General features: G+C 46.7%; 1 protein-coding gene across 1 annotated transcript in view; it reads left to right on the top strand.

The window, feature by feature from the left end:
* The window catches only part of naaladl2 (N-acetylated alpha-linked acidic dipeptidase like 2), a gene marked incomplete at both ends in the record, with an annotated part of 245,690 nt that extends 220,044 nt beyond the window's left edge, over positions 1 to 25,646 (top strand). The window contains 3 exons of the mRNA XM_080004472.1: positions 6,027 to 6,120; positions 18,281 to 18,479; positions 25,415 to 25,646. Coding sequence (XP_079860598.1) covers positions 6,027 to 6,120; positions 18,281 to 18,479; positions 25,415 to 25,646 — 525 coding nt within the window. The remainder of the gene's footprint in view (positions 1 to 6,026; positions 6,121 to 18,280; positions 18,480 to 25,414) is intronic.
* Between the last annotated feature and the right edge of the window lie 370 nt (positions 25,647 to 26,016).

Here is a 26,016-nt window from a genome sequence, read left to right as displayed (position 1 = left end):
ACCATGGCGCACCAGGCAAGGACGTCCCGTCCGCGCAGAGCAACCACCACCGCGCCGCTCCTTCCAGAAGCTCATTTGACAGAGGAGTGGGCAGCCTTCTCCCCTGCTCCCAAAGCGCACGCCGCCGCCGGGCAGCGGATCGCCAAAACAGACAGGCAGACTGCGCTCAAAACAACGATCACAAACGGCACAAAAGGCAAGAAATAAACGACGGTTCACGAGGAACGCAGCAACACAAAAGTGGAAAGACTCGCGCTAAACACTTCCGCAGCTCAGCGTGCTCCACCCCTCTCTCACCCACCCCCCCATTATCTCCGTCTCTCTCTCTCTCTCTGAGTGGATGGTGGCCACGTGACGCGGCCCACACATCTACCCCATCAGCTGCTTAATTTGCTTGTTTCCTCTGGGCCAATGGGTCAACGTCTTTCTTTTTTCTCTCTGAAGCAAATCGAAAGAATTAAAAATAGTCGGGGCAACCCAGGGCCCTTGCACGCGTGGGGCCCCTCGGCTACAGCCTAGGCTACCCTGTGCATCAATCCGCACCTGGTGGTCGCAGTTGTGGTAGAGTCGCCAACATCCTACTTTATCCACGTTATTTCCAGGCGAGTCAACTAAGTCGGTTCATCGAGGAAAATATTCATCCAGAGCACAGAGGCACCAACGTCGGGCAACAAGACTAGGTTGTACGGTGTATACAGTAGGTGCGTTGATCCGTGTCAGTTATTCTACACGATGCCTTGTTAAGGCGTGCGTCGATGGTGAGCTGGAGAAAAAAGGTGAGGAGAACTCCTATCCGCCTTCCTGCGACCCCCGACCGCTCCCAGAAGAAACGCAACAACAAGCCAGCAAAGATTTTTCGAGCTCAACTCGAAGACCTCCGCTCCGATGTGGACTGACTGACAAGTAGTCGTCAGATGTGCAGATGGTCGAGGGTTATCCATCCAAGACCAAACAAAGTGCGATCGAGTTTTGCTGATAAAACCTGAGTTTGGCAACTGTTGGTGCTCGGGCAAGAGGGAGCACAACTGCAGGCAGTGGAGGGCCTCCAGCGCCCGCATTATTAGTGGAATTTCATTACTCACAGCTCTGCAAGATTTTGCCAATGTTCTTTCTAATAAGGAAGCTTTATTAGCTCTGCCACACTTTTTAAGTGCCGTTGCTAAGTGAGGTACGGTTTGATGTCAATTGCCTTCCGGAATTTTGGCTCTGAGACCGAGCTAATTTCTTGGAGGGCCTTGATACGCTTTTTTTTTTTTTCTGCCAACAAATGTCCCTCTACCGAGCCCTTCCTAAAATTCAATGGGAAAATGGGAGTGGGACAAATCACTATTTCATTGCCGATTATATTTTGACCTCAACATTATTTCACCTCTTTTTTGGATGATACATTGTTGGTTGTTAATAATGATGAATATGTAGACGAACAAAAATTATGCTCATTCTTTGTTGTTCTGCGTGTGATTCCAAATATAGTGGAACTCGCGTCCTCATTTCCAGTTCTTGTGCTACTTAATAATGACGTCTCGAGCCGGCTCAACACATTTTTCTCATTTTGTAAGATAGGTATCACGCCACCTACAGCGCCACACTCAACCCCACACCTGTCTTCCCCTGCTGGAGGAGTGATTTCTGCCGGGGTGGAGCTGTCCTTGGTGCTGATGGCCTTATTCTGCATTCGGGAAGTCATGTTAGTGGACAAAAGTTCAATGACTTCAACTTTTTGCCAGTCTCCTCGACAGAATTGCAGCCGGATGTTATGTAGGCGAGGAGCCGACTCTGCTGCGCATGTGAGCTGCGGCTGCCGGAGACCCGGAGTTTTGGAATCGGACCCGGTAGATGCTGTGTAAAAAAAGCGTCTGTAAAATTTGAATGTAAATATGAACAACAATGTTTTTGGAGGGAATTTAACATTCATTTAAGTTTGCAATAAAATATTAACAGTAATCTGCATTTTTATTGCTTGGTTCATTTACTAAAATTCTTATATATATAATGAGAGACGCAAAATAATTTAGCTTAATATATTTTATTCCAGTCTTTGTACATCACCGTAGCAACATATCGTCACGATTTGCTGTGACACCTTCCCCTCGCTCCCCCGTGCTGTTCAGAAGTGCCACTGTACCGTTCTGTTCAGAGAGCGCTGTGATGCCACGCCGTCCGCAATGTGCTCCGTGTGAATGCAGCGCCGCTGGGGGAAGCCCTCTGTCCGTGGCGCCGGAATCAGCGTCCAACCAAAGCACTGCGCCTTTTCACCAACACACACTGGCTTCGGATGCCCGTAGATGGGGGGATCAATAACCATTACCTTACGGACCGTTACATTACCCACTGTTACATTACCAACCCATCGCCGCTGCCTACAGGCTCCAAGCACGTTGGCCATCGCGTCGCTGTCCGGGTTTCAGTTTTGCCACATCTTCTCTCAGCTCTCCGATTGTCTTTCCTTTAATGTCACACTCCCTCCTCCCCCCCCGCCTCTTCCGACACAATTATATCTCTCACCCCTGTCGTAGATTGTCTATTTCACCATTCTCTGTCTCTCTCTCCCTCACCACCGCACAGAGAGAGTGAGGGAGCGAGAGAGAGAGAGAGCACCCCAGAAATAAGGCCATAAATAAGAAATCAACTGCCTTTTCTGTCCCGCTGCATTACAGGCCTTTGACGTATGCTTTCTGCAGTAGTATTACTCACCGGCTTCAAATCAATGCTCTAATCTTTTCCCGCTGCCAGATTGATTTCTTCTGCGTGATGGTGCGAACAGAGCAGAGTGGAGCCGAGCGCTGGAGGGACAGAGGAGACCTGTATACTCTGGGGCCATTTTTGCTAAATACTGGGAGAAGCAGCGGAAAGCGACGCGGGATTCAAGCAGCATGCAGGCGTGTGTGTGTGTGTCTGTGTGTGTGTGTGTGTGTGTGTGTGTGTGTTTAAGCAAACATTACTAGAAAGCAACCGATACCTCATTATCCCTTTGCGGCTTTTCCACCTGTATTCATGTATCTCCCGAACAAAGAGTTCCCTCTTTTTTTCTCTCCACCACACTTTGTTTTCCAGGCCTATCTATTGCACCAGCACAAATTCAAAAAAGCAAGTCGTAATGTTGCCCAATATGAAGGCCTCTCTCAAGCCGCCATTAATCACCACGGACCACTGCAGCTGTCCTGCAAGTCAAACTTTTTCCCGCGCGACTGCAGTGATTTACGGTCCCCGCCGCCGCCACGACTGCGCACGTGCCGAGCCCCGCGACAGAGCCTCCGGAGTCACGAGACGTTATGTTTCCATGCATTGGAGAAGCTGCTTCATCAGCTCGTACTCTCCTCCGCCCATCCTGGGATGGCGTAATTCCCGGCAGCCGAATTACAGTCGCAAGGTAACAGAACACAGGGACCCAAGCAGAGATGAGAATCCCTATCGTTTGTATGGGTATTCTGCTTCAGATTCGCGATTCGTTTTGTCCAATTAAAATAAAGGAAATGTCCCAAGATTCAATCCATAATTAGTGTGTGGGTCAGAATGTATGTCAGTTAGTATGTCAGGATGCTCTGGGAGCATGGCTTTAGCCGCTTTATCTCGAGCCGATGAATTTAAAAGGGTAACGCCTATTTAGTAAAATGTGTTTTGCCCTCAAGCCGGTGTCACATATGCTCACAGTGGCCCACCAGTGCCAAATATGTTGATTAATAGTAAAAAAATGATGGCCAGCAGTAACAAACAACAGGCAACCAATACTTCCAGAAGAGTCTGGTGACAGAACCTTAGAATGGCATCCATGCAAAGATGTACCCACCAGAACCTCACGCAAAACAACAGAAAATAAATAGATTAATGAATGAATGAATGAATGAATAACATAAGAACAATATGATAATACATAATAATATTATATGAGTACAATACCTACATGATATAAAATAATAAACAAACAAATGAATAACAATAATAATAATAATCCAATATTAAGAAACTCTGAAAAATCCCTGAAAAATTACTTAAAATACACACAAATGCTCCGGGGCATCTGTAGAGCATAGATGTCAACGATCAACTTCACATGGAACCACCCCAGCAAAACAATCACTCTTCCCCCGCAATAAACGGAGGTCATGCAGATCCTCTGCGCTTTATTTCGCTTGTCCGTGCCATTGAGTGGGGGTCATCAAACACACACACACACACACACACACACGCACACGCACACACACACGCACACACACACACACACACACACACACACACACACACACCCATTGAGCTTTGGGGGTGAGAGGGCTGAGTGAGCAGTGTGTCCGTCTCCTAAGCTCACTCATTACCCCGGTCCCTGGCAGACTGCCATCCCCTCGCACAGCCAGCCCTCCAGCCTCCCCCCCTCCCTGCACAGGGCTGTGGAGAGGATGTACTCCCTTTAGCAAGGCACTGTGCGCGTGTGTGTGTGTGTGCGTGTGTGTGTATGTGTGTGTGTCTCGTGTGTGTGTGTGTGTGTGTGTGTGTGTGTGTGTGTGTGAGAGCAGATGAGCTGAGGTCACGGTGGTAGAGAGTGTCTCGAGGCTTTACAACGAGACAGACAGTTGGCTGGCTAGCCGCAGTGATGCCGGGTCAGACGGAACTTTGCGCACACACGCACACACACACACACACACACACACACACACACACGCACACACGTACACACACACGTACACACACACGTACGCACACACACACGCACACACACACACACGCACACACACACACACACATTTTCAAACATGCATACATGGATGCGTACACACCAACACCGGCTTAGTATTGACATTTACTTACTTTTTCTATGCGCCAGGGGCGGAATACTCAGCGTTGAGTTGGGTTTATTACATTACTGCCCGTTCAGTCGCTACAGACAAATTATTTGTCGGGGTCACCCGCGGTCACCACACACTGAATATTTATCACTGGTGTGAGAAAATATGTATTTCTCGATGCATATTTGTATATATTTGTTGTTATTTTGTTAAACTTGGCAATTGTTGATTGTTACCATTAGGGGTTATTATAGTTATCAAGTGCTGTGAGAGTAATGTTGAGAGCTGTACATTGCGGGTTTTTTATCCTTCTACCTGGAACTAACCAGCAGTTCTAAAAGTTCGATTTCATTTTATTTTGAGTACTTTAATAATGCCTTTGGGGAAATTATTTCTCTGCGTTTGCCCACCCTAGTATCTTTTGGATCTAGGTGCAGTGGGCTGCCATATAGCGGCGCCTACTACGTGTATCTTTAAGTACTTTTTTCTGTTTATTATTTTTCTATTTCTAATTTTATTATCATTTTTTAACTTTTTTTTAAAATTATTTTTCTATAAATTTTTTTTTTTAGGCAATTCAATTTTTTATATTTTTTATATTTTCCATGTATTTTATTTTATGGTAATTAGGTGTCATATGTAGGCAGGAATTTTCTTTTGTAGGGAGAATAGTTTGGCATGTTTAATGTGAAATGTGGTTTTCTTAGCAGAAGTTCATGAACTAGAAATACTTGTTCAAATCAATAGTCTAATTAATTAAAATGTATAATGTATAATGTGCAACCGCAACGTACTTATTTGACTCTACCCGTACAAGGGTAGTATGTACTTCATTTAAATACATCAGCCTGATGTTGTCCAGGTCCTGCTCATGTGCTTCCACTAAATCTGTACGGTGCACATAACGCGGCCAGGCCTGTTGCAGCTACGACATCGTGCTGCCTGTCGTCTTGTCTTATCTCATACCGAGCCTGTGCTGAGCTTCGTATGGCACGGCGATGTTAAAGCATCGGCGCTATCCGTCTGCTGCGACACCTGGGCAGCTGCCTGACGCTTTGTCTGGGAGACTGATGTCGTGACACTGAAGCCTAAGTAAAAGTTGGGGCTATCTATTACAACCAAGAGGCTTGTTTTGGACGTTTTAGAAGTTTTATTACCGTCATCGAGACATTTCTCTACCGGTCTGAGTCCTGAGTACAAATTTGTGTGTGTGTGTGTGTGTGTGTGTGTGTGTGTGCGTCTCCACAGATGACGGTGGAGGCCATTCTTCGTCTGGTCAACGACCCTGTGTTGCCCTTCTACCCGCTGGACATCGCTCTGGACGTACAGAACAAACTCAAAGGTAACGACGGCGACGACAAACAGCCACTTTGAGTGGGTGAGGAAGGTGGTGACCGTGATGATGATCCGTAGATGTACGGTGGATGTACCTTGAAATACGAAGGTCTTCTCCAGCGACCGTGATGGCACTGACCACAATCACAGTCATTAAAGAAGATGATGAAGATGATGATTCTTGTATTAGTATTTGTATGTGTCCCTTATCAGCCCCTAGTTACGTTTGCGGCCACTAGGGGATTCTGTTGGACACTGGACAGAGCACTGCAGTTTGCGCAGTGTGTGTGTGTGTGCGTGTGTGTGTGTGTGTGTGTGTGTGTGTGTGTGTGTGTGTGTGTGTGTGTGTGTGTGTGCAAGCATGCATACGCTGCTGCGGCTGTCTCAGACTTTATGCAGTGGCATAACTCATCGCCAGTGTCCAGAACAAGCTGGCTAGAGCATCAATCTATGAAACACGCACACACACACACACACACCCACACACTCACACACACACACTTACACACACACACACACACACACACACACACCCACACACTCACACACACACACACTTACACACACACGGAATACACACACAGAATTCCACATTAATTTAGTGCACAATAACATGCAAAGACTTGTTAAAACACACACACATTCGCTACATAGAAGATGAGCTACTTGGTCACACACACACACACACACACATACACACACACACACACACACACACACACACACACCACACACACACACACACACACACACACACACACACATACAATCACACACACACACACACACACCCACACAGTCACACACCACACACACACACACACACACACACACACACACACACACACACAGTCACACACACACACACACACACACACACACACACACACACACACACACACACACACACACACACACACACACACACACGGACATTCCCTCCCATAAGAATGATGGAGGACAGGTTCACCCATTTGACTGAGAGTATCGATCTCTCCTCTCGCGCCTCGTGACTCTCAAAAGCACAGTGACCTTGTTTCTGGCATCTGTAAAACTTCAGATCAACAGGCCTCAGTCGCTCCTGCTCGGCCTCGTCCAACCTTGGGCCCTTCACAGCGCCCCCCCCCCCCCCCCCCTCTCTCTCTCCTACTAGGCCGAGGGATAAAAATAGATAAACACTCAGCGAAACCATCATTATTATCGTCCTTTTCCTAACCCTTCCCGCTCCTTCGTCCCGTCCCGTTCTGAAGACACATCGGTACCTGGCCCCCAGCCCAGGGGCCCCGACGCCCGCGGGGAGGATCCCCTTTCCCCGTTCCCACATTCTAATTCCTCTCGCGCCTCCCGGAGAAAGGGAAAGAGGCGCGTTAGGAGGGAGGGACCCGCCGTCCAAACCAGGCATTCCCAACGCCCGGCGTCTACACCCGGCGGGTCATCGAAGATGAAGTGGTTACGTGGGTATTGGTACAACCGCTGCGCCCCGGGACTGGACCGCCCCGGCAGGGAGGCCGTCAACCCCTTCACCGCGCAACCTCCAGCGGCACGTTGAGCTGGAGGCTGGAGCCGGTGAGGCGCTGGCCAGCGGTGCAGCCCTGACCGAAGAGAGGCTCCACCTTCACCCACCTGGGCGGCGCAAACACACGGCTTCTTGGGATTTAAGGACAATTACCAGAACTATCACAAGGGTCATGATTATTATTATTATTATTATTATGGAGGAGGAGACAGGGTTGCCTCATGGTTTGGATGGAGCTCACGGTGTCAAGTTGAACACAGTGTTTGTAATAAATTGTCAACTCTCCGTTTCAAGATACAGCGTCCAGTCCTGCTCGCGTCCAACCCAGGGGGCTACCAGGAGGTGCACACGGAGTTATCTTAAAGTTACTGCTCCACCACTACTGCTACTACAACTACTACTACTACTGCCACTACTACCACTACTACTAGCACTACTGCTACTACAACTACTACTACTACTACTATAACTACTACTGCCACTACTACCACTACTACTAGCACTACTGCTACTACAACTACTACTACCACTACTACCACTACTACTAGCACTACTGCTACTACAACCACTACTACTACTACTATAACAACTACTACCACTACTACAACCTCTACTACCACTACTACTAGCACTACTGCTACTACAACTACTACTACTACTACTATAACAACTACTACCACTACTACTACTACAACTACTACCACTACTAATACTACTACTACTACTATTACTACCACTACTACTACTACCAGTACTACTACTACTACCACTACTACTACCACTACTAGAACTACTACTACCACTACTACTACTACTACTACAACTACTATTACTACTACTACCACTACTACTACCACTACTACTACTACTACTACTACTATGACTACTACTAATACTACTTCTACTACTCCTACCACTACTAGTACTACCACTACCACCACTACTATCACTACTACTACTACTACTACTACTACTACTGCTTCAACTTTACTGCTACTGTAAAGTTCCCCACTTTTGGGAGCACTAATTTGAAGCAAGGGGCACTTTTTGAAACTCACTAAAGTTTGTTTATTTGTGGTTTGACCGCTATCTTGCAACCTTCTCAACCCATAATGGAAGAGTGCTTTATGAGGACTGCTCCTAAAATGTGGTCATTTGCCGGCCTGTTGCAACCTTCTCAACGCAACCTTCACAATTAATAACCAACCATAATTGATCATTATTCATTTAGTCCAACATCTGATTGGAATGACGTCCCCAGGCCTTGAAGGCGTTCACGGATCACAGACGACGCAAGAACCAGACAGTAGGACAACAGGGAACGCCTTGAGTTATTGACTCAAAGAAAACACTATGAGAAGCTGGAAGAATAATAAGTTGGACTCCAAACAAGACATTTTTAGGAGTGCTGCTTAGAAACCAGGCTTCCTCTGGGTAGTCAGAAGGGAGCAACAAGTGGGAAAAAAGAGACTCTTCAAGAGGCTTCGACACTGAGGGCGTAGAGAATCCTGTCCCCGGGGAATTTCGATCAGCTTTTCCTGCTTATCAATATCATCGCGCCTTCAGCCTGACGTGACATCCGCGGACGCATCCCCGGGGCGGGCTTTTTCTCGGCTAATTCTCTCTTTTGCTCGGTCGGAGGGAAAAAAAAAATAAAATAAATAAAAAAAGGACAAAGCTTTTTCCTCGACGGAAGGAAGCCTGCGAGGATGTGAAAACACAGGAGCGTCCGCTCTGCTTCCGTGAAGGCGTCAGAAGCGGCTGAACATCTACGTACCTACTGCGAGTTGGCCGTGCCCGGTGGAAGGAGAGAAACATCACCAGGACACAGACCGAAGAATCTAAGAGGCTGGTGTTTTCCATAGAGTCGTGATAGTCAGCTGCCCGTGCATACTCTTCCCGTTTTTTTCCGTGGGGTTTCCCCTCAGGCGTCTCCTGACATTCAAAGACATGCGTGTTCGAGTGGCCCTGCCTGGATTTAAAGATTTCATCCGCTTGAGCTGAGGTACACGGTCCCGCGGTGCGTTTGCCTGCCATGTTTACTTCCGTACGACAGCGCGCGCATGCCGGTCGGTTCAGGACGGTGACGCGTTGACGGTGACGCGTTGACGCTGCGATATGATATGGGCCACATTTAAGAAATAATGTGAACAGCCAAACAAAATAAAAAGAAAACACATCTGAGCATTAAATCCGAACTGAGCACTAGGGCTTGATGTGTGAACGTAGCCGAAGTGGAGATGAATGATGAATGACTATGGATGGACGGGCTGAAGAATGGGAGGGTGTTTATATGAGAAGAAGAAGAATCTTTAATTGTCACACAGCACACCACAACACATGCACACACACGCCTTTGCATTTAACCCATCCTGGCTTGTCCTTCTTTGGGGGGCACAGCCAGGAGCAGTGGGCAGCGTTCTTGGACGCGTCCGGGGACCTGGTGATGAGTGTCCATTGCTGGTCAGACGATGATGGGTGCATGTTTTTGGTGGGGGTCCTTACTGACCTGAGGTGGAGGAAACACCATGTGAGCACGGGGAGAACATGCAAACTTTACACAGAAAGGCTCCTATTTGGGAGATAACCTGCCGGAGCATGGTGCCAACAGCGCCCCAGGCGGGAATCGAACCCAGGACCTTCTTGCTGTGAGGCAACAGTGCAATGCAATGCACTGCGTCACCGTGCATCACAGTTCTAGGCACCTGGAAGTTATGACTTGTGATGTACCTGGTTGGCAAGCAGCAAAATGCCTTGAGTTTCCAAACAGAAAGGCCTTTTGTCAGTGGTTTGACACCGCAATCTCAAAACCACCTTGGATGCAGGCAGCAGTGGGGGGGGGGATTAGCGCTAGTGTTGCCAGGCTGTACTCAGGTTAGTTCGTTTCCTGTCCACATCTCAGTTCGGGACACGCAGAGTCAAATGACAATGTCCGGAAAAGCCAGCAACATTATCTCCCTGCGCTGCCTGATGATAATAACTGAGCGAGTGAGCGACCGAAAATCCACGTAGAATGTGCAAGCAAATTTCTCACTGGGACAGTGTCTCTCAAGGTGAGGCAATCCACCAAAATACTTTGAGCAAACAAGAAAGTATTTAAAAGTCCAGAAGAGATGTCCGCAGCAAACACAGCTCTCCATCAAAGCCACGCCCTTGAAAAATGGATGGCAGATTCAATGGATATCCTCGGGTTTTGATCCAAAATTGGTCGTCCACCTGGCTAAGCCCAACGAGGACAGGTCAGACAAAACAGTTGCATCTGTTCACCTGCAAATTCGGCCCGTTGTTTACAGCCAAGAGTTTCTCATTCACGTAATCAGTACAAGGAGCATAGAGAGAGAGCCAGAGAGACAGACACTCTCCATCGCTAATAGACGGATGGAGAGGTGAAATCTCCTCAGCTCTGTCATTTGTTGCTGCGCCGCAGCCCTCACTCATTCCCTCCGCGGGTTCGCCGGCTCCGTCTAAGCAGGTATGTGCGCTCCCCATTAGGGGCTGGATGGAGCGGTTCTGCTTACCCATCCGAGGCTAATGGACAGATTATGACCGGTGCAAGAGAGAGAGAGAGAGAGAAAGAGAGAGAGAGCGACGGAGAGGAATGGAGAGAACAAAAGATGAGCGATCATTGTACCTGCCTGTGGTCTGTCAATTTGTGCCTCGCTCTCCTCTCTCCATCTCCCTCCCTTCATAGATCCTTCGGATTTATCTGCATAATACATAAGGCCTCTCCGTAGCGCACGTCCCCCATCGCTGCGTGGGCGTCGCTGTATCCACGGCACAGGCGTTTCCGGGCCGACGTGCGCCGCAGAATCAGAGGTCATGTGACGCTACGTCATTGAGCGGCGTCGGTGCGCATCGGTTGAGTGCCTTGCTCAAGGAGGCTTCAGCCTGCGACCAGGAGATCCAGCCGGCCGAGCAAATTCTGACCCGTTTAGCGAATGATGAGTTTGCGACAACTATGGCGTTGCAGACCGTGTGTGTGTGTGTGTGTGTGTGTGTTTGTATGTATACAAGTCTGTGTGTGTGTGTGTGTGTGTGTGTGTGTGTGTGTGTGTGTGTGTGTACTGTTGATGTGTATGACCAAGGCAGGAGGTTGCATGTTGTGGGTGTAGGTGTGTGTGTGTAGAGTCACAGGTTGCATCTCTGGTTGGGAGTGGAGTTGTGAACTTTTGAGCGACATGTGCATCAATTATGTCTTTTGAGTTGGTAGGTGTGTGTGTGTGTGTGTGTGTGTGTGTGTGTGTGTGACACACACACACACACACCCATGGCGACAGGCGAGTGACACCTAATGGATTCTTCACAGACAGCGTGCAGCTCTGCAGTATTCATGACTCCTGGTAATAGAGGGGACCAAGCTCAAACAAGCAGAGCTAATTAGAATCACCCCCAAAGATACCTTTTGTCTCTTTTTTCTTTTTGGGGGGGGGGGGGGGGGGGCTATTGTTTTATACTCCCATTTCTTTTTTGCCTTTTGTCTTAAAAAAAGGCCTTTGGTCTTGTCTACACGGACAAGAATTGTCATTAAACCTGTGATAGTGCTTGGGAACAGCACTGCCGTTGGTCTTTTAACAATAGAATCAAAGAGCGGAATGGAACGGGGACAATCGTCAGCTCCGGGAGTGAACGGGGTAATGCTGAGCAAATCAAAGGCGTCTGTGGTTTTGGGTGCCTATGTGAGAGAGAGAGAGAGAGAGAGAGAGAGGGAGAGGGAGAGGGAGAGGGAGAGGGAGAGTGTTTTCCTTGCATTACGCGACTGTACAAGGTACTGTTTGCGGCGTCAACTTAAAAAGCAACTTCCTCCCCTGAAAACCGACCAATGAGGACAAGGAATTGACTGGCGATGGAGAGGTTGAGAGGAAAAGCCCCCTGCTGTGGTTACGGAGGATGTGTGAGGCAAGGACCGCTGCAAGGTTTGCACAGGACGATGGGTGGTGGAAAGGTGTTTTGTCCCCCCCCCCCCCCACATATAAATAATGTCCGTAGAAGAACATGAACATCCACTGCCCGGCCCATCCTGTTTCAGTTTCTTTGCTTCTCAGGCTTTGTTTTGGCATCAAGAACTGAGGCACGAGACGGCCTTTAGGGACACTGATGAGGCGCTTGAAAGGCAACTCAAATTAAAAAAAAAAGCTTGGCTTGGTAAATAACCCCAAAGCAGCAAAACACGGCGGTCTCCCGTTCATCAATCAGCAGAAAGGTAATGTGTGCTTGAGAATGTTAGGGCAATCAGTCTTGATGACACACACACACACACACACACACGCACACACACAGACTGCAAACAGATACTTGGAAAGACGGTATGCCTGCGTACGCCTACCCAGTGCTTATATAAACAAACACACACACACACACACTCATACGCATCCTCAAGTGCAGGCACGGAAGACACACATTTGTCCCCCAAGTGTCACAAGATGTGATGGATTACAACAATCAAACAATATTTCATGAGTCCCAGCTGGCTGCGAGGAGCCGGAGCCATTTAAATTTGTAGGAGAGAACAGCTCTCTTTGTCTATTTTTGTCCCTACTTTATCTCCCTCCCTCCCTCCCTGCGCTCCTCTCCTCTCTGATGAGTCACACTGTTCCCACCCCGCCATGTCACACTCTGTCACACTAATATCCCCCCGCTCTCACACACACACACACACACACACACACACACACACACACACACACACACACACACACACACACACACACACACACACACACACACACACACGCATAAACCCAAACTAAGATGTTTGTCAGGTGTGCAGACCAAAAGAAACGACACGTTTTAAAGTCAAAGCACGGGCGGGAGCGTGCGCGTAACAGAACAGCAGGTGCGCACGCAGGCACACGCGCTGTATGGGACAAATCGTCTTCTACCAAAGTAAATAAAAAAAATAATAATAATAAAACGCTGGGATTCTGCCTCCCCTCCGGATATTCAGACTCAGCCGGGGGATTTTTCAGATCCCGGCTTCCTTTAAAAACCGCCCTGCTTTATGCCGCGGCGCTAAAAACATGACAGGTAAAATATGGAAAGGACGGCCCGCTAATCAATCCCTGCTTAAGAAAAGCCTTCAGGGGGATCCTCCGGTCGTAGGGAATCTTTATTGGAGTTCATCCGTGGGGTGATCCGTCCATTATGGCCGCCCGTCTTTTTGTCGAACCAGCTTTCGCTGCAGGAATCTGCCAGTCTCTCGTCTGAATACGCACCAACGGGCGAGGTCAAGGTTTTGGTGGCGCAGGATTCAAATGAAGTCCCGGTCACTCGGCGAAAAAGGCTCAGAGATACAGAGACATCAACGTGGGATATTAAACTCATTCTGACCAAATCGAATCAATATCGTGGACATTGTTGTTATTCATCGTATCTGGGCCGAACATACGTCCTTGAGACATATATCATGTCCGGAAAACACATATATCCTCTTCATGTCATGTATAATGCCTGGATACCACATTTCATTTTTGAATCTAATCAAATTTGAATCGAGGCAACGGGAAGGATGCGGTATCAGCGGCGTGGTTCAGCATCTTCTGGCGATCAGAAGCAATAATGCAGGATTTGTGCCTTGCAACAAAACAACAATGACAAACAAAATGATTCATTATAAGTCATATAAGGGTACGAATCATGTCAATGATGTAATTATTTATGTCTCACAGCAAATACTGCAAATTTTCTACTGTTGTGTGAATGTCTTGATAAATCCATCTTGGAACAAACAAAAATAATAACGGAATGGAATTGGAATTGGAATTGAATTGCGCAGGGCAAAACATCATGAGAGCAGGGCTCAGAACACGAAACATTAAGTGTGCGGTAGCGCTAATAATTCCAATTATGTAACTGCCAATGAACTTGATCCCCCAGCACCCACCACACCACCCCACCCCACCCCTCCCTGCGTGCTTGTTTGTTGTTGTGGTGTGCACTCAGAGGCCATCACAGTCATTCCAGACTTAATGGATCCAGGCAGACAGGCATTTATTACAGCCGAGCACAGAGAGCCGGTTAACTGTAAATGTATGTTATTTAATTAACTGCAATTTGTTTCCTCACCACCCCGTCGCTGTGTCAGCACCTTAATGAACGAGGATAGCATTCCATCAGCAGAGCATGGTGTGTGTGTGTGTGGAAAGGGATTGGATGACAGCGAACCGCGGGAAGTTTTGTTTTTTTTTGTTGTTTTTTTTAGGGACTGTTGTAATTGTCTTTTTGTATATGAAATCCACAGCAGCTTTAAAAAGTGAGTCAGGCAGTCAGACGGCTCAAACTTGTAGAACAGTGCAAATGACTGGGTTGCAAATTATTTTATTTATTTGCTTTATTTGGCAGGAATAGCCGAAAAAGCCATTAGGATTTATATATATATATATATTCATTCATTCATTCATTCATTTAGCAGACGCTTTTATCCAAAGCGACTTACAATTGTTCAAACACCAACGGACGCAGCCATCAGGAGCAATTAGGGGTTAAGTGTCTTGCTCAAGGACACTACAGCATGCTAGCAGGAGGAGCCTGGGATCGAACTAGCAACCTTTAGATCACTAGACCACCAGCTCTACCGCCTGAGCTACCGTACCCCCCATATATATATATATATATATATACACACATACATACATACATATATATATATATATATATATATATATATATATATATACACATACATACATACATACATATATATATATATATATATATATATATATATATATATATATAGAGAGACCAGCAATGCAGGGGACGTCAGAAAATCTATTTTGTTATGAAGTATAATCCCAAACAAATAACTAATAAATATCAATGTGCTTTTTTTTCTGTCACAACCAATTGACGTGCTTGAGAAGTACAACATCAGCTATTTTTTGGTGAACTTTGTCAAGCAAATTATTATCCAGCCCCCAGACTGTGATTGAACGGCTAATTTGCCTGAGTATGATTTTTGCTTTCCACTCGCTGTGGTAAGCCTATTAAGGTGAAATCCAATGCTAATAGACTGCATTCATTTTTGCGCTTTTTTTAAGTTTAAGCCGCTGCAGCCACTCCTCTCTCCAGGCCCATGCAGAGAAATTAAGAGTGGTGCTCAAAAAAAACGAACAAAAAAAAAGGGCCACATGGAATACGATTATAAAATGTCATTTCCAGCACAACCTGTTGAATTTTAGCAATCCATACATGTATTCTGTCCATCAGTTTCTTACTACACTCATTCCACATTTATTGGTGGAACAACTCGACCAATGAAGACTCTTCAGAATGTGTACCTCATGGATTCTTATCTTGCCCACAAAATAACTCCACTACCCGCTAGTCATCTGGACTTTCTCCTCTCCATTTTCCTACCGGCTAAATAAAGTAATTTATTCCGGAATGTGAGACTCACTAAAACACTAGTGTTGCTCCATTATTCTCCTGACGTGATTATAAGAAATAATGTTGGGAAAGGAGTTATTGTCTTCTCTTTCCCCACTAAAACCACACAGTGGTGCCCGCTGAAATATGGCTATTATTTGGGCTTAAAGTATTACTTTTTTTTGTCCAAAGTTGACAATTGATATTCGGATTTTGGGGAAAAAAAAACAGAAAAAACTGCCTGATTAAGAAGGCCACCATGAACATCAAGGGGAAAAGCGCCCCCCCCCCCACAAACACACTTTTCCCAGGAGGGGCCAAACAGCAACCCATGGATTGCCTGACGTGCTCTGCCTCCTGACCTACAGTACTGCTGTCCCCAAATCCAAAGGCATCTGGGGATTTTAACCCTCTCTAAATTTGGACAGTGAAAGAATCTGATTTGGAGCGTCTGCAAAGGACACACCCCGTATAACATTTGGATTTGTCCTTCTCTCCCCCAAATCTGGGGAGGCCTAGAAAGATTGTGTCCTGCCGTGGCCCATGTCAAAAGTCTTTGCAAATCAGAAATGGGCCACATCCGTGAAAGTAGCACGCATCTTCCTTAGTGCGGTGCGTGTCGTGTGGGGTCTGGGCTGAAGTTGGGCGCAAAGGTAGGGTGGTTCAGAGCAGACCCAGACCAGTTTTGACCTGATTTCAAACCAGTTCAACAGACGTGCCAGATTTGGGTCACGGGGCAGATCCCTGTTTTGGGTCGAGGCCAGCTGTAACGACGGATCTGCACCGGATCCAGCCTTGCGTCGGTTCTCTCCGTCTGATTTGGACCCCATCCCACAGATTTGGAGACACCAAGAACTACACCGAATGTTGTGGATGACAGACGGTCATTTTACTCTGTGTCGTCTTTATGGTGAAACACTAAGATACCCTACCACGACCGGATGGAAAGTCTAGTTGAGTTTTATTCACCTCGTGTGACGGTACCCAAGATTAGTTCACTCCGACTTCTTTCCTGATCTCCCTGACACAGCCCTCTCTCGTCACTGTCTCCTCCTCCCCAACCCGCGGCCACGAGTAGAAGTCGTGACTGTGGAATGTGCCACGTCTGCCGACTGAAACGCTCCAGGGGCTCGATCGTATAGTCGGACAAGGACGAACCTCAAACGATGAATTAATTCAGCCGCTGGAGTTTTTAGACCGCGTACGGGAAACAGGTAGTATTGGTGGAAGGCAGATGGGAAAAAGTTTTTTTTTTTCCCCCCTATAGTTTAAAAGTTTTGAGAGAAGGATGATGAACAAAAAAGGAAAAAACAGAGCGGCAGAGCGGAAAGGAATGGGGAAAGAAAGAACCGATGGAAGTAGGGGAGGGCGTCTGGGAACTTGAGCGGAGATAAGAGGGGAGGGGGGAGGTTAGGGAGACACAGAGCAGAGGTCATTTTAATTTAATCTGCTCGAGTTAGGGGTTAGGGAAAGGAGAGAGAGAGAGTCGAGAAATAGAAAACACCGAACAAAAACGCCGGCGGGGGGAAAAAGCGGGTAATGCCGTCAGCGGCGGAAGGGAGGAGGTCAGGAGAGTGCGAAAGCTATAAAAGAGGGGGAGAAAAGGAAGGCGGTCGGCATTGAAGGACTTGAGTGGGAGGGTGGAGGGTGCGGTTAAGAGAGGAAAGAAAATAATTATTTCTCTGGAAAGAAAGGCCAGAATGTTTAAATGCATGAAATATATCACCTGGCTCATCTGAAGATCTTCCATTCACATCTTATATGACTGCAAACTACTGCACGGTAATTTCCATACATGTTTTTCACGTGCGAGTCTCTGAGTGGGTTTCTTGACCCCATAGGCGAGGTAGGTTTATCGGTTATAACCAACCCTCTTGGTCAATTATTCTCACTGTGACCCCTCTCCTGCACGGGCGGTCGTAGAGTGGAATCACTCAAGTCAGTCATTGACCCAATCACGACCCATTTTGACCCAATCCTTTTTTGACAATGGCTACTTTCAGGCTCATGAGTTATTTTATGTTCATTACTGTATGTCAGACATATTTTATTGTTATTGTCATTGCCCCCAAGGTTTATAAAGTGTGCCTTCCACCGTGTATTGGCTGCAATTCTTTCATGACTGCTGCTACAAACGCGTCACAGAGGCTATAAAAGTGGCTATGCAAGTCATTGTGCATGCATGTGTTCATTCTTGTATGTACTGCATACTGTATATATGTATGGTGTGTGTGTGTGCGTGCGTGCGTAATGTGGTGTTTGTTGGCCTGTGTGCGTCGTATTCCAGGGAGCGTGGCGTCCCCCTCGGCCCTGCTGTCCTCGGCTTCCTCCCTGAGGGAACGTGCTGCCTTTTTCCAGTCAGAGACCATGCGGCCGGCCAACGACCCCAAGGAGCGGGACCCGTCCCACGTGCGCATGCTGAACGACGTGCTCCGTGACCTGGAAAAGAGCTTCGTCGTCCCCCGCCCGCCGCCCGGAGTCTACGGGTGAGAAGGGGAAGCTGAATGTTTCTGGGGGACCCGGGGTGCAGTACAGCTGGGGCCCCGTTGTTATAAAACCTGTTCTTTCAGTTTAGCTTGACAGGCTTGGTATATGAAACTGTTTCTTACTTGACTAGTGCAAAGAAGTGTAAAGGAATAGTAGTATTGCAGCCATTCCACTAGGTTGAGTTTAGATGCTACTTGGACACCTGAAGGTCGCCCCTTTGCCTTATGCCCTTTCTAGGCTCAGACTCCACCTGCCCTGTGCTGAGCAGGGAAGACATGAAACAGAAAATGGATCGGTGGGTGGATGAGAAAAATATTGAAATAATAATTGATTTCCTGAAGCAGTCCTTTTTAGGGCACTGCTTCCAGAACTTTCTGGCTACAGAGACAGAAGACAGGCTATGGAAACAATGTTCTTTTGTTCAATCATTTTAATCAAATAAATTCCCATGAAATTCAAATCCACGTCAAAGCCGATGATATCGAGACCATGTTTGTGGGCAGCTGATTTGGGGAAACAGAGCAGAGATTTCTGCAGTGCCTCCGCTTTGTGCGTGCACTCCCCTATCTCTGGACGCTCATTTCCTCTCCAGTGACCAACTGAGCCAATTCTGTCACCGGCTCAAACCGCCTCGCTCCTCGTCAGCACCCGTCTAGCTCCCTCGATTGTCGCAAAACGAATGGCTTTCCCCGTTCTGCGTTATTCGCAGTTTATGGCGGTAATAGAGGTGTTAATTGTCCTCGACTCCCATTAGCATCCAAGCTGAAATTAGCTGCTCCGTCATGCTCAGAAAGCATTAGGGTCTAATGGCACTCATTTATAAAGGAAGTTACTGCTCTTTCGAAGGAGGATGATTAGAATGGGGAGGATTGATAGCCTTTGAAAATGTTTACTTTTGACGAGTCCTTTAGCTCTTTCAATGACACTGCTCAAGCTGCCTCTCGAGGCAGCTGGAGCGCGCAGACGGGCGGTAGCTTTTAGCATACAGATATGTAACATTTGCCACAGAACAGCAACATTGGACGTTCCCAAAACACTTCCTGACACACTGTTTACTTTTGAGGTTAACGGTGCAGAACGCAGCATGACTTAACGCCCATTCATCACCTTTAACACAAGGGGATCTGAATAGCTGAGAGAGAATCACAGCTCAAGCTGCATTTCAGGGTCCGAGCACACAGGTGTAGGTTGTTGGCGCAGAACAACAACTTTGGATGTTCCCAAAACACTTTTCTGGCCGTTAGTTTACTTTTGAGGTTGGTACGGAAAGTAGGATTACTCAACGCCCGTTCTTCACCTTTGACACAATGCGATCTGAATAGTTAAGAGAGGATCACAATTATTCTCAGTTCTTTGAGTCACCACGGCAGTATTTTTTCGTTCACTGGTTTATTCTGTGTTTTGGATTATATCTGAGTCATAAGGATCCCGACGCCACTGGTGAGTCAGTAATGAGATTCATAAAAACCTGCACCCTTGACCGATGGTAGGCGTTGGTGGTGGGCGCTCTTGCTCTGCAGCATGAAGGAGGTTCTAAACGAGGTTAAGTCTCATATGTCTCCTTCCCACCGCGGTGATTGGAATGCTCCAGCAGCTGTCTAGCCGTAAAACCAAGATATTAATATTACTAGATATATTATTAGATTTAGGTATCTGTTTGTTTTAGGTATCTGCTTACGTTGCCAAAAACAGTTTCATCATTATGGGTGCATTGTTTTGGTTTGACGGGACACTAAAAGTGTCAAAGATGCGACTGATTCCCTGCAGAATAAAATGACGGCAAGGAGACAATTAAACCCCAAAAGTCTCCACATGCAAACTAACAGAGCACACATGAGGTTCAACTGCTGCTTCCTCCAGTTTTACATAGAGTGTTTATCTAAACCTGTTATCTACAGGAAATTTACCACTCAAACCGACCGATTTATTTATTTTTTTGAACCCTTTCCCTGGTTATGCAAATCACTTACCGAGTAAGGGAGGCTGCACGGGGAAAGTGATGTTTTTTGTCAAATGCGTATTGAATGAATTTAACATTATTGCAACTGATCGGTCTCAAGGTGTTTAGATGGTTGTATTCTGACTAAGTTTCAGACCTTGATTTGATTTTATGTTCGTGGGGTTTGTACGGTGATATATCATTTTGTTCAGTCTTTGAAGGTGATGTTTTTAAACACCGGCTGCGGTTAGAAAGTGGCAATGTTGAGAAATCAGAGAAAGTACTGCATTGATTTAATAAACATAGCATACTGTTAGTAAATACCATTTGATGAATATCAAATGGCAGAGTTGAAATAAACCACACAACACAGAGTTTTTGTAACAGTTTTCATGTACAGTATATGGATCCACACGCTGGGTCAATTGAACATTTTTATGTCTACCACATGACCCTTTAGATAATTGAGGTACCGCTGTACTTTAAATTTGGGATGGGAACCACATTGATGAAAAGCAGTTGTCCATTTGTGTGACATTTTCATGACATGTCATGAAAGCGCAGAATCAAGAGTCAAAAATGGAAAAACTGAGCGAGAGGGAGTTGAAAGGGAGATGCGGAGGGAAGGGGACGCTGAAATGGACAGAAATAGAAAAAGGAAAAGAGAGACCAAAAGCAGGACCGGACAAACGAGAGAGAGAGAGAGGGAGGATCCCAAAAAGGAGCATCTTAAACCCAATGTGGTAGGATATTCAGAACAATATATGACAGTTGCATAGTCCCTTTAAAGAGAACCCATGGGCTGTTCCACCAGGTCTGAGCCAATAGAAGGAACAGGACCCCCGAAAACATTCTATTTCATACTATTTTAAACAAAAGCGACTAACGGCTCAACACGTACTGAGCCTTCACCGAAAATGGCATTGCGATAGAGGAAGAGGGATTAAAATAACTCCTCCACGTGTCAGGAACAGTCTTTCGGGGGATATTAAAGGTAGGAGGGGGGACAGAGCGTTATGCGACGGCTTACTGACGCACATTCAAGGAGATAGTTGAAAGCGGCGTGGCAGAACACTCACATTAACACTGACGACAATCACGTCACATTCAAAGCGTACGTAAGCCGCAGTGTTTACAGAGAGCGGGACCGGGATGAATTCCTCACGGAGAGGATGAAGGAGGCACCTTGTCAATGTCCACACAGAGCCACGGTTGGCTGGAAGATAAGTGTCCACGGCCCAGTCCATTATTTTTTTCTTTCTCAATGTGGTCTTCTTATAATACCTTGAGGGGGTGTTTGGTTTGACTAACACAAGCAATAACACATGGACATTTAGGACACAGATTAAACCAAATCGTAGATTTACTCACTTTTAATCCGGACTAAATGAAATGGCCTTTCTCAGTCATGGTTCGAAATAGTCCCAGACTTGCCTTAGTCTTGTTTAAAAAAAAAAATCAAATTTCCAGAAAAGCTTATCTAGGTCTGAGTGGAGGCTTAAATGAGCCCTGGCCAGATGCAGGGTTTTTTTTGAATTAATGGACGTGGGCCTCCAGGTTGACCTTGACAAAAGAGAAAATTGATTTTTTGGAAGAAAACCGGCAGCAAGACCAGACAGAAGGAGCTGACAAGTCCTTCATTACCATAGTCCAGGATCAGACTACACAAATTCAACCAGATTTTGACACAATGGTCTCCACGAGGAGGAAAAAAACCAAACCGATTTAGATTGCGTTCCATTGCAGATTGTCCAAACGATCGCATCTATACCGGAACGGGTCTTTTATTTTTTATTATTATTTTAGGAAAGCAAGACCACCAGCATCAAACACGGTGCTTCTCTAGCCATAACTGACATTTTCTTGACCCTCCTCCCCGACGACCTATGAACTTGCACAAGGTCGTGAGCAGGCTGCATACGATGATCAGGTCATACTTGTAGAGTTGCCGGTCTCCCGGCCGTGACACGGCGACAATTTATGGCACTGTGATCACCTGATCCTACATGATGGCCGTCGTGAAAAAAAGACAAAAATATTGCATACTCTGATCCCAGCATTCATCTAGGTCTTCCTAGTCTAGAATGAATTGGTCTTATGTTAAGCATGGTCTCAGAAAGGAAATTTTAAATTGTGGATTCATTTAAATAAGATGGCTTTAGTGTAGAGTATAACTGTAGTCAGTGTCAAGATTGGTGTGATATACAGTATATACTGGGTTAAACCTTAACAAGCCAGAAAATCGGTTGGTGTACCATTTATTTTTTGAAGAATCTTACTTGCGCTTTGAGGAAATGTCTTAGTCAATTAGTAAAAATAAAAAGAACCTTACTTACTTATATATTTACTAATTATAAGAATGTAATTGTTTCTGGTCAGAATACGCTTTTATTTTTTTTTTAACAGTCTCATTACAATGTTAGATCATTTGGCTTCATCCGAGTACTCTTTTTTTTGCAGTGTCATTTGAAGTTATACTTACAGCTCACTAATGAAACACACCGCACCTGGAAATGCATCATTTCAGCTGCCAGAGCAAGGAACTGACATTTATACGCCTTCTGCAATTAAACTGGTATCGGATGATTTCTGTTTCATATAAAATGTTGTACATTTTTTGTTTTGTTCCTAGACAGAACAAACAAAACAAATACAGAAAAGATGAGACAGAATAAATACTCAAAACATAATTCAATACAGAAATTAAACACTTCACTTGATTTCTGACTATGGTGGGGCGTAATTTAAGCAGAAAATGTTTGCATAACTTCCAAACAAAGTAACAATATCACAATTATAATAATATCACAACCGAAAAGTAATTACAATCAAATAGAATTATAATTGAATCCCATCACATTTTATTTTTTTTTTTCAACCCAGCACTAATAGACAGGGGACATTTGCGAGCTCAGGAGGTGGAGCGGGTCTTTAAGGTTACTTGTTGACTCGTACTTTTAATTCAGAAATTTGCGGCATCGACCGACTGATTGCTAGCGATGTGTTTCGGCAGTTACTGGTGGGACTTTGTTCCATGGTCTAAACCTGTGCAGGTGAAGGTCAGCGCTCTGTCCCGCGTCTCAGCAGCTGAAAAATCACTCTGTTTACTCCCTAAGACTCTGCGTTCAGCCACTTTAGGAGAAATCAATGTTCCTCAGCCCGAGGAGCCACACACCCTACTTTCCAGTGCTCTGACCTACAAAGTGTCCGCCACGCAAGGGCACGTGTACGTGTGTTTTGGAGTGTGTGTGTGCGTGCGCGTCGGCTTTTCCGTAGACGCGAGTTTGTTTTGGTGTGCGCATCGAGCGGTCGACGGGGAAGGAGAGAAATGGCTTGGCCGTGACCTTTCAGGGCGATAATTCACGCGCCGCTCTGTGTCTTCCCCGCAAACCGCTTACGGCGGAAAGTAAAACGCAAGTTTTTATACGTGTCGTGTTTTTCGGGCGGGGCCGCTGCAGCGGTCGATCTGTCAACGTCTGCCGCCGAGCATCTCTTAACCAGGAGGTTTACAACCTGTCAAAAAATTTGGAGCCATTGCCATCCATTTATTGCAGTGTTTCCCAACCTTTTTTGTCTGCCAGGGCGCTTCGCTCGTAGCGAACAGCTCGGAGTCGGGAGTCACGCCTTTAAAAGAGCGGGCAAGGGAGTGAAAGCTTCAATCCACAAACTGAAAATAATTAACTGTCAGTCATTGTTTACTTGAAGTCGTCCCTCGCCCACTGTGCATTAAGCAAAACCGGGACGAAATTAAGGAAGAGTCGGAAAATCGAAAGACTTGTGTGGCAGAATGGCCACCACACGCCACCCACATGGCGTGTTCAGGGACCTCCGGCACAGAGACACAGACGACGGGGGGTTGATAAAATCAGTTTATTGTAGCGATGCGGCGAGGTGGAATTAGCCAGGAGTAGATGGAACATGTCATGACACAGTGCTCCTCTCTTGACTGAGTGTGTGGATGAGGTTTTTAACCCTGATGCTCGTTAGCCCAACCAACCAGCATCAGGTGTCGCTGCCCAAGCCCCCCCCCCATCCACCACATACCCCCAACACCAAACTGAGGCCAAGGAACAATTCCTGGACGAAGCCTACTCCCCCCCACCACCCCCCCCAGCAAGCAGAGAACAAAAATGAAAATAAATGCTTTAAACAGACTCTGACACAGGGTTACTATATCTAAAAAATACAGACTCTGATCCAGGTTTGCTATACATTAAATTAATAAAACAGACTCTGAAACAGGGTTCCCATATCTCATACAAAAATATGTAAAAAAAAATAAATATTAACAGGTCCCCTTCCAGAGGAAAGGAGTACCCCGGAGCAGCACAGTCGACCGACCTCCTTCCATGACTGCCCCCTCCTCCCTTCTGGAGCGTGGGGCCTCGGGCTGCTGCAGGGGCTGCTTGGAGGGGTGGCCTGGCTGCTGGGCTGCTGGATGGTCCCGGCGATGCCTGCTGGGCGGAGAAGCTGGCTGCCAGCGGTTACCTGTGGTGGTTGCTGTGCTGCTTCTCCCCCAGTGCTCCGCCGGACCCCCCAGGTGCTGCTGCTGCCAGTCGGAAGAGGGTTGGTGCTGGGGCCGCCCGTTAGACCACTGGTGGCTCCAGGGCGTCTTGGGACGGCCCTTCTGTGTCCCTCAGCTTCAACCTCCTTCAACTTCACCTTCCAACTTCATCTCATTCACCCCGCTCTTCCTCTCCTTCTCAATGGGACTCCCCCTTTCTCAAGAATCAGGGGAGAAATTGATTTTAGACACGTATGTTGGGCTTTTCATGTGCTTCTTTTGATGCTCAAGAATAGTTGACTTTTGTGGTCCTTTCCAAAGAACTTTTTCAATGGATCTTTGGAGACCCGGTGGATGATCGATCGATCGATTGATTGATTTGGATTGTTCGTGTTCCACGGTCAAAAAAAAGTCTCTCTCTCTCTCTCTCTCTCTCTCGCACCGCCCCTCTCCCCCCTTCCTGTATTATTCCCTTTTGTCCTCCGTCTCAGGAACCTGCTGTACAGCCTGCCAGGAAAGACGCCGCAGTTTTCCATCCTCAGGTTCCCGCCGGGCGGGGGCTCCTGGCGTGGCGCGGCCGACTTGGAGGCGACCCCGCGCGGCAACCAGTCCCTGCCCCTCATCGCCGGCGCCATCCAGTCGGCCGAGCGGCTGGTCTGCTTCGGCCTCGCCTTGTTCGAGAACGACCCAGCGGACAGAAAGGCGCCCTCCAGGTTCACCTAACCCCCAGGTCACGGCGAGAGGGGAAGAAAATGACCGACCGAAACAATCAAGTGAAAGAGACCATCCAATGACAAATCCCTGTAAAGTGAGGGCCGTAAAAATGTATTTAGGGCGGATGCTCGTTCTAAGGGCCCATCGTTCGCTGCTGCTACGACTAAACACTACGACTCAGGAGACGTGGAGTCAACGCAGCACTACCCCGGGCGACTGAGTACGTCAACGTAACAGGTTCAACAGGCCACGAGTGAGAGGCGAAAATAAGACAAAAAGACAAAACTTTAAATTTTCCTGTGGCGCATTAGTCCACTAGTATATCATTATTAGCCTAATAATGATTCAAATATCATTGAAGGGAAATAATATCAAAAAT

The sequence above is a fragment of the Zeus faber genome (assembly GCF_960531495.2).
Source record: "Zeus faber genome assembly, chromosome: 1".
Lineage (NCBI taxonomy): Eukaryota > Metazoa > Chordata > Actinopteri > Zeiformes > Zeidae > Zeus > Zeus faber.
Note: the sequence above shows the minus strand (reverse complement) of the source record. Positions and strands in the feature narration are given on the sequence as shown.